Consider the following 14,001-nt stretch of genomic DNA (forward strand, 5'->3'; position numbering starts at 1 on the left):
TATCCTCGGGCGAGACCTTGTCCTGAGCCAGCGGAGAAACAAGGATCTCCAATTCCCCTGACTAGGATAGAAACACGGGGCTTGGTTTTCAGAGATGGAGGCGATCGGTGCAGAAAACAACAATAATGACGACCTGCTTATGTAGTATTTAGCAACCTTGGAGCTGACAAGTATCGTCTGCTTCAAATTGCTTAAATTCGGGCAGAGTTCTCGCTGCTCGGAGTCACGGCCTCTATGGACGCGGTGTGAAGCCCTCTCCTGCCGGCCCCAAGTCAGCCCCAGCTCCCGGGGGCTCAGTCGGCTTTTGATGCGCTTTGGTCGGCCCGGGGCTGCCCAGACACTGCCGGGCCCGGGGCTGCCCCGACACCCCCGGGCCCGGCCCGGAGGCCGCGGCCGCGGTTCCCGGCGGGGCCCTTTCCCCGCAGCACCACCCGCCTCCGCTGCTCCGCCGGCGCCGGGGCCGGTCAGTGCCGGGCCCAGGTCAGTGCCGGCCGCGGGGCTCCGCTGCCCCGGCCGCCCGCGGCCCTCGGGGGGAAAAGGGGCCTCTGCGGGCGAACGGGGCCGCCGAGGCGGCGCTGCCGGGGCGGGGCGGGCGCGGGGCGTCCCGGTCCCCGCGAGGCCTCGGGGCGCCCGCGGCTGAGGCGAGGTGGCTCCTTCGGTGCGAGAGAGGCCGGCGGTGCTTCTGCTCAGCCCTGATACTTCGGGTCCCGCTTTGGGAACAGCCGGTCACCGCCCACTTCGGCCCTGCTCGGCACTGAGCCCTGCCTTGGCGGTTGATTTAACATAAAGTCATTTTGTAAAAAAAAAAAAAAAAAAGTGTCAGAAAAGCTTCCCTAGGTCAGACCGCGTGCATCAGCGCGCTGCTCGGGATTTTGGCATCGCGGGTTAGCAGCAAGAAATGTCCGCTGGGGAAGTAGCTTCCACCCCTCGGTCTCTTGAATCTTGACATCTTCCCAGGGTGCAGGGAGGTTGCCATTGCTTCCCGGGATTCAGTGTGTGGAGCCAAGGAAGCCGGGGACAGGCAGTCCCGGTGTGGTGCTGCTGGTCACCACTGCTGTGACAGGGGGCAGGAGAATCGTGGCTGCGTGGTCGGTTCGGACCTCGGTATATGGTTTTTTTGGAGTTGGCAGGAGCTTTTATGGGTGGTGGTGGTGGTAAGGTGAGAATAGTAAAGAACAGTGAATTAAGTGGAATTCAGAATACTTCTTGACTATAAAAGTTACACTTTTCAAGGCAACCATTGGGAAAGCATCAGTATTTGCGGTTACAGCAAGAATTGAATTCATGTATTTATGGTTCAGGATTTGGTGACTGAAAGGCAAATGATGAGTTGGTTGTGATTGTTTCCATTCGTGTGAAGTTGTGCATCTGCCCTTCTTAAAGGTCTCTAAAACACACCTAGTGGGCAGTGAACTTAAAAGACTTTTCTGTCATTGTAAAAAAGCTCCTTTGATGACACGTGTGAAGAGAACCTCTTTGGATCAAAGCATTAAAAAATAAAGGGCCCGAGTGCCTTTTGCAGAAGATAACAGATTCTTGCTCTCTACTATGAAACTCAAAATCTTTCACTCACCATCGGACCAAAATCAAATGTTTTTAGGTAGCGTCATCTATATTTATGGAATGGCTTTCTTTGTCAGCTGTTTTGCATCCTTAAATACCATTGTTTTTCAGTATGTATCTTTGTGATTTGTTTACTGTTCTTCAAAATAATTAAGATGTAATTAAGAGAGAATGTAATTGTTTAGATATAGAAGGACAGTTCACATCTAAACTCTAGCCTACAGGGATCATTAAAAAACTAAACGAAGAACACATAGTTTGGAAAGCCATAGCTTACTATGCCCAGAATTGAGCTGCTCAGAAACAATGAAATAACAAGAAAAAAAGAGAGAGAAAACCAGAAATGAGGTGTAAATGGTCAGCCAGCTTAAAACTGAATCTACAGACAAGGGTTTTTTTTGACTTACAGGGTTAAAAGTTTTTTCTTCCTCCAGTTAGTTTTTATTTCCCTTGTACATTATTTGATGCTATTTCAGTTAGTTAATTTGGACATGGCCTCATTTCTTGTTTTCTCAGCTTCTGGATGGATAAACTTTGTTTCTAATGCTGACATCTAGAAAGTAGCAGGCCCAAATCTTTTGTTCTCTCAACAGTAATACAGAAGATACAAAATTGTCCTTTAAAATACCAGCTACTTTTAAAGCCTGTTTTTAGAGGAGTCATAAGGCTTTTCAACTAACTTGATGAACTGGAGGGATTGTTGATCCCATCTAATTTGTCTACAGTGCAGGTACCAGAGACAATGTAGTAAAATTTTGAACAGGGCTCAGCAAGTTTGAAAGCCATGACATTTTGAGAAAGGCATGAGGGATCTGTTCCCTAGTTTGGGAGGCAGAATCTCCTCAGCTCCCCAGCTTTATTTAGTTTCTGTATTTGCAAATTATGTTTTGTCAGTAGGTTTTCTGCTGCTGATCCTTTAGCATGCTTATGATCTGCTCACTGATTGCTTTCAGCAGCTGGAGAAGTGACTGCCCTCAGCTTGCTTCATCTGGTAATTATTAGAGTGGGAGAACCTGTTGGACAAGGTGTTTAAGTTAACCTAACCCACGCATCATGGAAGGAAAGTAGAGAGATGGATAAGTGGATGGATAAGTGGTGGAGGGCTCTGTAACCTTCAGGTGAGGGGTGGTGGTGACAAGCAACTGGCAACAGAGGAATCCTATGTGTGAGTCCACCCTACTACCCTTTCTTGTGTCTGAAGGCAGGGTCTACTGACTCCTTGTCACTGTGAGACCAAGCTGGCCTCTTTTTGTGTTTGAGTCTCTTCTCTTTGTCCAACACCATAATTTATTTTCTTTTTTTTTTTATTCCATATAATCACCCACCAGCCTACTTCCTAGGGTTACAGACAGTTGTTATTTTCAACTCATTTTCAACCTACTTTTTTTTTTTTCCCTACAAATTGGCTATTTTCATGCTTTGTTTCTCCATCACTCTGCCTTTTCATCTGCTTTCATGCTTTAGGGTCAGTTGTGCCAGCCCTCAGTACTGGGCCACCACTTGCTTTCCATTAATTGGCCACTGCAGGAACCTGTTGAAGCATCTGCCAGTCATGGTGACTGCTCTCTAGTACAGGTTAATGCCTTTTAAATGACTGGTAAGCCATCCACAGGGTTGATTTGTGAGTCATCTCATCATTATCCTCAATTCACATCTTCTAACCTTCCTTCTCTTCTTTGCACTTCTGTGCTTCTTGCTGAAATTGCAACTGCCAAAGGTCTTCATCAAGTCAGATTTTCTTCTTGACCAAGTGCCCTTGATACCTTTGGTAATCTTACAAAAGTGCCTCATTGTTTTTTTAATGCCATTTGAATATTTTCTCCTCCCTGAGATTTATTTTGTGGATTTTGTCTGTTGAATCCCTTTATTTGTGTTATGCTTAATCTCAGTATACCTTCATCCAAACCCAGAAATTCAGTTGATGGGTTTTTTTTCCAGGGCCTATATCTGCTCATCACACCTGTCACATCCTGCCCCAGAGGAAAGGGCATGCTTGTTTCTCTGATGTATTGAAAACACATCCCTGTATCTTTTTTTCCCCATTTTCTTTTTCCCTGACTTGTGTCAATAATTCAGGCACCATTTTTGAACTGGAATTTTCCTTGCTCATGTATTTTAACTTGCTGATTTAGCTTGCTGTGTAGTGCAGTGTTTCTTGTTTGAGCATACAGCTCCTAAGATTCAATTCTCTGGTTTGTATTAGCTCTTCTGCCCTTTCTTCCAGAAACTTGCTACACACAGCCCTTACCTCTTACTTTGGCCAGATGTCTTAATGTTCAGTGATAATTGCAACTGGCAGCATTGCTGGAGGTTGCTGTTTGATACATCATGTGTTAGGAGACATTTGGGTTGCAACAGAGTAGTGGTAATGGCTAGGGCAAATACCCTTGTTCAAGAGTTACAAATTTCCCAAAGAATCTACTCAGAGAGTATTGATGTTGGTGTTATCCCTAGTATTCCTATGTTTTATTAACATTGTAAGGTCTGAATTTTACCTAGACAGTTGCCAGAGGCTGTCAGAAGGCCTCTGATAATTTGCATGCACAAAAATACATAGATTGTGAGTGCCTGCATGTAGATACATGTGCTGCTCTTGTAGATACATGTACTGCTCTTGCTTAATGTGTGCTGGTCCTTTGTACTGAAGTGCTGGCACTGGATGTGTTTATATTAACCCACAGTCTGCTGGCCCACAGGCAAGGGTGTTACAATATCACTTGAGTGTCAAATGGGATTTAAACTGTTGGTTCATGTAAGAGGTAAAATAACTATGGAATGAACAACTATTGATGTCCATACTGTTGGCTTCTCTCTTAGTTGTCACCAGTGAAATATAAAGCTGTAGCACTTAAAGCATATGAAAGATGCTAATTGACCACTGTTATTCCTATACTGTCAGGTTGGGCTTTTTTTCATTGTAGGAACTGTGAATAAATTACCTTTGCTACAGAGGCTAATGGGTATAGCATGTTGCCTGTTTAAAATTAGACTAAGACTCCATTTCTGTAAGTATGTATAAATAGATGTGATTATGCTAAACTGAAAATCTGAAAATTTTAGTGTTACTAATATCTCTTGGCTGGTCCTACAACACTGTAAGTGTTACTGCAACATCTTTCTTTCGCTGCTTTCATGCAAAATACAGAAATAATCTCAGTCATGCAGTGGATTGTGAGCGCTCCGTACTGATTGAAATTCTGGGTGTTGTTTGTCAGATATCACAGAAATCCCTTTAGACTGAGAGAGCTCTAGCTCTTCCTATCATACTTTTCTTGAGTGGTTAGCTCAGTCAGACTGAACTATTAAAATAATCTTATTTTTATTAAAAAATTGCATTGGTCACTGACCGGTACTGTAGGAGATGCCTGTAAAGAAAATAATTCAAAGATTATACCTTGCATGAGTCATTAATCATGAGTCATGATCAGCAGGCAGTGGTATCCAATTTGTTTTCTAATCCTGCACTTGCTGCTGTTCTTTATTACCATAGTGATAATATTAAAGAGCTGTTAATGCATATAACCACGCAGCTGAAAATGACAGACTCTTTTTTCATTGGAATAAAATTTCCATATCTTAAGTTTGTTTTGCTCAGTATATTTCTTGTCATGAGAAATTCAGTAGTGTATAAAAGCCATAAGAAAAGTTTAAGTCAGCAAGTGGTTAAGTTAGCAGAAAAGCCTTTTTTCCCCCCTCCTTTTTGCTTTCAAGCCAGTCATTGGGGCTTCCTAGAGAATTCGAGCTAGTCTGTTTTAGTATGAGAGCTGGGGACACTTTGTATTCATTAAAAATTGGGAGTTGGTTGTTCAAGGTGCACTTTACAAGGAAAGGCTGCACTGTCCATGTATTTCATGTTTGTTCTCTCCTGAGCAAAAGCTAGCAGCTGCATGGAAAGTTTTATTGCTTTAATATGCTGAGGAATGACTACTGAGGTTTTAGAGAAATGGGGAAGGCTGTCTCTCTCTTGAGAGACTGAATATAAAAAGAATCAATTAGGAGAAATGAGCTTTAGAAACCCATTTTCACTCTTTAAATAAAATTTTAAAAGCTCTGAAAGGTGGTAGCAGAAGTGTTGCTGACTCTTAGAATGTGCATAGATGGAGAGTGTTTGGGTGCAGCAGCAGTCAGGGAATGTTTTTTAATGAAGTAATGAATCTTGTATTCAATTTGATTTTAAACTTGATCAAACTTTGTAATTAGTTTTATTAGTTTACATTTTGGAAAAGTTCATCATGACAGATTAAAGCCTTGTTTGCCAACAGATATTAAAAAATCATCCCTTTAAGTTTTCTTGTGCAGATGATTTTATAATGCATAGATTTGTGCAGGCCTTACTAGTTTCTTTGTGTTGAGCTTGTGAGATCCTGTGGTATTGCTGGGTGCAGTTTGGCAGGACAGGTATGAATCTACTGGCATAGATGGCTCTTCACAGTTGCCTGGTATTGCTGCATGTACCTTCACATCCCATAGTGTGGTTGCTCTGCAAACTCCTCCCCCCTTTGAATGAGGACTATACCTGCACCAACAGAAGCATTTTCAAGTTTAGTGTAGAATGGTACAGCCAGTGGCAAGATAAGTGTTCACCTGACAGGGCTGTTCACTTGTTTCATTAGGAGCTAATTGTCTGTGGTTTTTAATGTGCATTTACTTGATCATGTGTAAATAATAAAGGTTTTCAAAAATGTTGAGTCTGTAAGATACCCTGAACAGAGCATACAATATAGCTGTCACCAAATTCTGTCTCAATGAATGTGTTTGTGTTCTGAGTTCACCTTAGAAAAACTTACCAACGCCTGCTCGCCAATTTTGAAAGTATCTTGTTTCTGCCAAATATGATTCTGAAACAAAGAAGGTCTTTTCCCAGTTATCAAAAAAATGAGCATCTACCATGTCTTCTGAATGGCCAAGCCCATTAAAAAGTAGGCTGGGGCAAAGGTAGGACTACTCTATTAAATTGCAAAATAACAAGCATTTCTCTTCCCATATCCTGTGGGGATTCTTTTGATTCCCATTCTGATTGGTGTCTAAGATGACTTTATTTCCAGATCAGCTGTTTTCAGTTCAGGCTTTACCCAGTTTCTTTCAAGTCACTTCTAAACTGCTTTCTCCAGTAGACCCATTTCCAGAGTAAATAAATTAAGGCAGAGATGCAGATCAAGTGATAATTTCTTGTTATTTCCTGCTCTACAGTCGTACACTGTAGAGTGGAAATAGCAGAGGAATAAGCCATGGGTATACTGGTACACAGAAATACTTTACCAGTATTATTACCTGTATAAAAGGCAAGTATGGCGCTCAATGCATAATACTGATGTACACTTCTCATCCTTTGGAGCACTGCACAGACTCTGTGCCCAAATGAGATTAACTCAAAGTGCTACTGGGATGACTGGGAAAAGCACATAGCAATCAAAGGCTAGGCAGACTAATTAGTTTTAAGATAAGTTGTGACAATTGTGTTAATGGAATTAGGTGACAGGGAGCAGACTTTGATACAAGAATGATTTTCAGTTCTTAATTTTTAAGTTCCTCAGGTATTTCTCTGGGGAAGGTCTTGCTCTAATAGTTGCTTACAGAAAAGCAGGACATCCAGATCTTGAGAGTTGTGGGATTTGATAGGATTTTTCCTCCATTATAGGTGTGTTTGGGGGTCTTGGTATTTTTTTTTGAGCAAAGGGTGAGGGAGGGTTTGGAAGAGTAATACAGAGTAAATTGGTCTAGTAGAATATGTAGATTTTTCTGTAGTTTTTGATCCTCTTTTGCTTTCTGCACACAATAACTTTTTTGGTAAATTTTAAAAGGAAATATTTTAAAAGGTGCTAATACCTGGCTTAACTACTAAAATCACTCCATAAAACAACTTCTGTTTACTTGTGATGGTAGATTCAAATGAAGAATTTTGCTAATATAGTTTGCAGTGATTTCTGTCAACTGTTATGGTTGTATCACCTTTATATTAGTTGCTGCTGTCATACTTCCCTCTTTCTCAGAGGACTGAAGTGGATTTCAAAAGAAGTTTCCTAATTTTTTTTTCCCCTCACTCCTTGTATTTCCAGAAATGGCCCTTGCTCTGTGGAAGAACTTTCTTCAGATTACAATGAAAAGGATACTACAGCAAAGAAGGTTGTCACTGTATAATGGTGCTCATGGCTATGAGGAAGAATTGATAAAGAAGAAACTTCAGCAGTTTTCTGGTGGATCTATCAACCTTTCGAAAGAAGACAATGGCATTGCAATACTTACTTTGAATAACCCAAAGTTAATGAATGCCTTTACAGGTATTAATTAGTTGAGGGGATTGCTGGTTGGTTTTGGTCTTTCTCTTGTTCAGTTACCTATTTTGACATTTTGCCTAAAGAAAGAGAAACACTCTGCTTTACCACGCCTTAGTTAAAAGAGTAAATGTGTTTATTCTGATGTGCAGCAAATGTGTCCAGTGTTTTGTAGTAACTTTGCTGTACATGTCATAAGAATCTTAAGAACTTCTCAATGACACGAGGACTGTCTTGCAGAAGGTGCTTCTCCCCATGTTGTTTAAGTGTTAGCACAATTCTGCCACTGAGCTCTTTCTTGCATCTCCTCTCATTTTGTCATCACTGCTCTGGAAATATGGAAGGCATTTCTGTGGGTATGAGACGATGCCACCTCCCTTTTGTAGGTGATATAGAAAGAAAGACTGAGTTTATTGCTTGGTTCTTTACCTAAAGCCTTCCCTGTACATTAAACTTCTGTAGTTTGGTCTTTTCCACTTATCCAAACTGGCTTCCATTTGTTCTTCATTTGCCTTATGTCTTAAATATCAGTGACTGGTTAATTAAAGATCAGATGAGCTGGGTATTCTCAGCTGTTGCAGGTCAGTGATCTATTTAATATGCTTTTACACTGGGGAATACTTAGCTATCAAAACCAAGTGCCCTATTTTATTAATCTTGTATTATGAGAGGGTTTTATTCTCCAAGTTGAGTATATTTGCTGTCTCTTCTTAATTATCTAGATTATTCCAATTTATGCCACTCTCTTCAGATATGAGTGGCACAGGTCCAGGGTGTGAACCTGCTTGAGCTGGAGCTGTGCATAAGCCTTTACTGTAAGAATTATTTTGTCTGTTAATATTTTGATGTGGATGCATTTGTGTCATTTTGCTAATTTCTTTGTTGCTGTTCTGTCTTCCTGCCCAGTTCTCACTGTTCCTTTGCTGTGAGCAAACATTTTGCAACATACTAGCAAAGTGTGCCCTTTAGATGAAGAATGCCAATCTAGTCTTTCCACTAGTGATTGTTAGCTGAAAGGAACCTAAGAGAGCAGCAGAATTGGTGGTAATGCACCCAGGTGTTTCTGCATTCTCTTTTGTTTTGCTTAAAAAACTCATGTATAAAATCATTACCTAACTTAAGAAATTGTAGCTAAAAGATGTTAGCATAGGGATTGTCCTTCTGCATGCCTCCCTGTCAGCATACATGCTGCTATACAATCATAATTACATGGTTGTTTCTCCTTTTTCTACAGATTGGTTTCTATTTTTGACTCAAAACAAAACTGTGCAAAGTACACCCTGTAGACTGAGTGCTTTTAGCTTATTTGCTGTGGAAGTTGAAAGGGACATGCAAAGTGAGCTGTAACAGCAAAAGGAGAGAGCAGACTAGGTTTTTCTGCTCTTTGAAGATCAGGAATAATAAAAGTAAAATTACTTAACCCAAACTTCCGTAGAAAGTGGCAAATATGCTCTCTGTTTTCTGTGTGCTTGCCAGGAGGGGCTCAGAAGTGATTGGTAGCCATGCTGAGCAGATGCAGCTGCCATTTAAGCAACTGATAGCTGTTCTTTGCCTATACGATGTTCTGTGTAATGTTAATGTGCTGAAATCATATCACACATCTGGAGATGAGCACCCAAAATTAGCAGACATTTTCTCTCTGGCTCAGTTAGTTGTCTGTAAAATAATCTCTTCTCTCCTTACAGGACTGCTGTGAAAATAACTTATTAGTGTATGTCAATTAGATGTTCTAGTAGCAAAGACCTACAAAAACCACTGAGGAAATTAATAACTCTGTCTTTGTTACAGCTCCTCATTAGCATATAACAAATGAGCCATGGGATCAGGCAGTTCTGTTTTAAAGTAGTGTGTAGAGAGCTGTACTCTATTTTGCTAGGCAATAGCCACAAAAAATTCCTCAGGCAGATCTTACTGTCAGTTCAAGAGATGCTGCTTCTTTCTGCTGTACACCTCTGCTAGAGACCTTTGTTTTCAAGGGAGGGAGAGTAGAAGCAAAATCAGGCTGATCCCTTTGCTGCTGCAGTGAATGGTATGGCATCTTAATTTATACTGATCTTAATTTCATTTTTAACATTATTATTTGTAAAATGTAGTTGCTGAGAAACTACCAGGAACTTAACCCTTTGCCTTCAGTTGTGTATCAAATAATGCTCTTCAAGGGGCAGGATGGGGTGTGCTACCCCTGAATTGCCTCAGCAGAACTTGGTTGACTTCATCAGCCAGAGCCTGCAGATACAGCTACCTCCTCATCAAATTCTGTTGATTCTGTGTCTCAGAGCTTCTGAATAGTGGTAGATGTGAATTTATATATCCATGCACGCTCCCTCTAGAAAGCTGCAAAACATTATTAAACTGTTGAGGGAAATTCTATTTTCCAGGCATTTCCTTTACACAGCATTTTTTTATCTCAAAGGAATTATGTTTATTCTAAGCTTGAGCAACTCCTGAAATCAAAAACAGAACAAAATTGTTGGCAAATTGCTAATGGGCGATATGGAGATTGTTATGCCTTTTTTCTCTTCTTAATTGGAATCTAATAGCCACCTGTTTGAAATGGCCTCTCTGGAAACAAATGCTAATATGTCAGTTTAGGCCTGGTAGAGCCAATTTCAGCAACCCAGCCTCTCACTGAACTAAACTTGAATGTAGTTTAAAAGAGAAGAAAGCTGGCCTGTAGGAATTAGAAAATAATGATGATAGTTTTTATTTTCTAGAATTTATTTGGAAACATTTATGCTCAGATTATAATTAAAATGCAATCAAGTTATTTATTATTAATTCTGTAAAGAGCATGAACTTAGTGGTATCACATACTGAAGGATTAAGATTGGCAGAATGAGGATTTGCTTTAGTGTTGTGCCTTCTTCATTATGTCAAACATCAGGAAAAATACCTGTTGGTAAAGTACTAATTCAGTGTTGTCAGGAATGGCAAAGAGCCTCTCACAGGAGGGCAGAACAGGCTCTGGCCAGTGTCTTTTATCCCCTGCTATTGCATGTAACAAGCTCATATGGATCCTGCATTTTTTCAGTTAACTTGATTTTTTTCTTGGAATACTCTGTGGAAAGACTCTTCAATACCTCACTGCTTTGCCTATTAAAAGAACCACAAACAGTGGTTCTGCTGTATTTGACTTTAGCAATGCTTGGATGCCATCCCAAATACCTTTCTGTTAAGAAGGTTTAAGAAGGAAAATATGCAAGAAGTGAAATCCACAGAGTTAATGCACACCTGTTTGAATGGCAGCATTTGCAGAAAAGTTGAGTGTGCCACCAGGCTGGAAAAGCATTTCAAGTGAAGACCCACAAAAATCTCATCTAGGCCGAGTTCTGCTCAGTATTTTCATTCTTGGCTTGGATGATGAAACAGAAAGTGAACTGCTGAAATGGTCACATGACCCCATATTAGGAGAGCTTGCAAGATTATTTTTTGGAGTAGAGGAGAGGCATTCAGTGATCTTGATTAGCTGCTGCAAAGAGCTCAAGATCAACAGGGTGAAATTCAGTGAAAACAAATGTAATGTGCAACATACAAAAAGCATGACCAAATTATAAATACAGAAGGGAAAGCAACTGGCAAAACTGCTGGGATTTTTTAGAGGATCATAGTAGGGACTTGACAGTGGGTACAAAAAACCCAACTCTATGCTATTCTGGTATATAATATGTAATATATATAATATGTAATGTCCACTTGATTATTGGCTATCTCAGAAACATTGTCAAACTGTGTTATTGCAGTGTCTGACACCAAGCCTAAGGGATAAATACTTGACTGAGTGCTCACTCTTATGTGGGACTGGGAAGCTTACTTCATAACGTACTGTAAGGAAAAAAAACATAAGAAAGAAAACATAAATGTCCCCTGGACTAGCTGCTAATGGGAGATTTCAGAAGAGGATGAGTCGTGTGCATGCATGCATAGGGTTAAAAAAGCAGCACTGTTGGCAGAGGAGAGAGTCCTTGAAAGTATTAATCAAAAGCACATTTCTTTCTGAAGAATGTAGCCATGTCCATCCAAATTCTTGTCAAAGAAGGGTAAAGCTGAGAGTGTCATCAGCCTGTATGTACTCTGCTTTCTGAAATTAATTTCTGTACATGTTTTCTCTTAAGTATATAACTGGACAGAGTCATAGGCATTCAGAGAGAAAGAGCTTTGAATGAATGCAGGTACATTCCATCGCTGTGGAAGATGCTGCTGTCTAGGATGAGCTCTAGAAACAGGAGTTTGTAGAGTTCCATGTCAGGAAGGGTACTTAAGCAAATATGATGTTTATGACGTTTTATGATGAATTGGATGTTTAAACAAGGAATAAAAATCTAGTACTGTATGATGATATGCTCTATAAAGAGAGTCTTTTTAGAAGGGAACCTTTGTTAACATTGACTGGTTGTGCCTTGAGTCCACCCTGGACACGATTCTTTTCTATTCTCTGTCAGTTGTTTGGGCAGGGAAGAATGTCAGTAACTTCAATATGACTAGTTGGACAGATCTGGATGGATAAATATAAATTCATCTGTCCTGAATGTATGCAATTGCAAGCAGAAATAAATCAGGCAGAGGATTTTGTTTGTTGGTTTTGTTTTGGAGCTTTCTTGAGTATAACACAAATATCTTTCATATAGAATATCCTTTGGAATGTTGGGAAGTGCATACTTGGAGAACAAATATATGCCAGTGATTGTGTGCAGGATTTAAGATGATACTTTCTGTTGTGATTTTAAGCCCATCACTTATTAACTGTATTAACTGTACCTGCATTAACTGTAACTTGGTTTTGCTGGTGGAAAATGTAACAAAAAAACATGATGGTGATAATAATTTCCTGTTAAAAATTTTGTTTCTCCCCTCTTGTGGCAGGCACTATGATGGTAGAACTCCAGGAGAGGGTAACTGAACTGGAAAACTGGAAGGATGGCAAAGGTCTTATAATCCATGGTGCAGGAAATACTTTTTGCTCAGGATCTGATTTAAATGTTGTCAAAGAAATATCCAATTCCCAGGCAAGTATGAATACGCATTAAGGTTTTGGAGAAACTTAATTTTTTGAGATTCTTTTTAGACAGAAGTGTTGCACTATACTTCTGCAATTTTACATACAGGTCACAGAATGGAATTTTAATGGTCAAAAAAAATGCTGTCAGCTCCTTCAAGCTGTGATTTAAATGTTATTGTAAATGATTCATAACTCTAAATTCCTACACTAGATATTCATTTTAGCCTTTTCTTTTAAAAGTGTCATTTCAGTTTCTCACAGCAGTATATGGTGAATTTTCACGTCAGATAAAATGTGCTTCTGTAGTTTGACCTTTAAAAACAGATGAAAGTAATAATTTCTCATATTCTAAAGTAAAAAAAAGAAATTTAGAATGGCTGCTATTACAGAAAGGTTTCTATTTTATCAAAACTGTGCTTGGACCTGCATGAAATGGAAGAACAGATGCAGTTCTTGTGCTGTACTTGAGTCATGTGAGTCTTGTGTGTATCTATGAAGTTGCAGAGCTTGGGGTTTGATGGCAATTTTTTGCTCATGCCACCCATTGGACAACTTTCACAGTTCCAACTGTGCTACAGTTCTTTCTGTGGGTTAATTTGTGGATTTGGCAATGTGTGTAATAGGACTTTGCCAACTGCCAGGGAAGAGGGTCTTCCTGTGCTGCTCTTAGACCTGGTTTGCAGTTGTGGTAAGTGCCAATCCTGGTGCTTTTTTGTGGCCACTGCAAGTTTCAGGATTTAACCATGTAAATGAAACATTTAATTGGCCCTTCCAGTATGACTATCAACACAAAAACTGGTTAATCTGATATTTGTCTTTAGTGATGATTTTTTTTTTCTGTTGATAAAACTAAATATCATAAACCCCACAATGTCTTAGATTTTATTTTTGGCCTTGTAAAATAAAAAGGACAGTCCAGTTTTCAAAGGGTAAAGGACACTTTGTTTCCTTTTGGGAACATCATAAGAGAGATGCTTTTCTTAATACAGAAATGTCATGCTTTATAGTATTAATGGATTTGGGGGACGTTTTCATCTGGATATTTTATAAAAACTGGCAATTTAAAAAATATAGATGTAGATGTGATTTTTTTCTGTATTGATCTTTTTTTTGATCTGCAATTTTTAACTTCTTTGAGCATTATACCAACAGAAAAGGAGGTGAAGGCGA

At 39.9% G+C, this 14,001-nt stretch overlaps 1 protein-coding gene across 1 annotated transcript in view; it reads left to right on the forward strand.

The window, feature by feature from the left end:
- The first annotated feature begins 352 nt into the window (after positions 1-352).
- Positions 353-14,001, forward strand: part of ECHDC1 (ethylmalonyl-CoA decarboxylase 1) — a 42,103-nt gene continuing 28,454 nt past the window's right edge. Inside the window, exons 1-3 of the mRNA XM_071437298.1 lie at positions 353-480; positions 7,620-7,841; positions 12,696-12,838. Of these exons, the coding sequence (XP_071293399.1) occupies positions 7,622-7,841; positions 12,696-12,838 (363 nt within the window). The 5' untranslated portion in view covers positions 353-480; positions 7,620-7,621. The remainder of the gene's footprint in view (positions 481-7,619; positions 7,842-12,695; positions 12,839-14,001) is intronic.

This window comes from Agelaius tricolor, unplaced genomic scaffold (assembly GCF_023055355.1).
Source record: "Agelaius tricolor isolate 1412-34295 unplaced genomic scaffold, bAgeTri1.0.p SCAF_1, whole genome shotgun sequence".
Lineage (NCBI taxonomy): Eukaryota > Metazoa > Chordata > Aves > Passeriformes > Icteridae > Agelaius > Agelaius tricolor.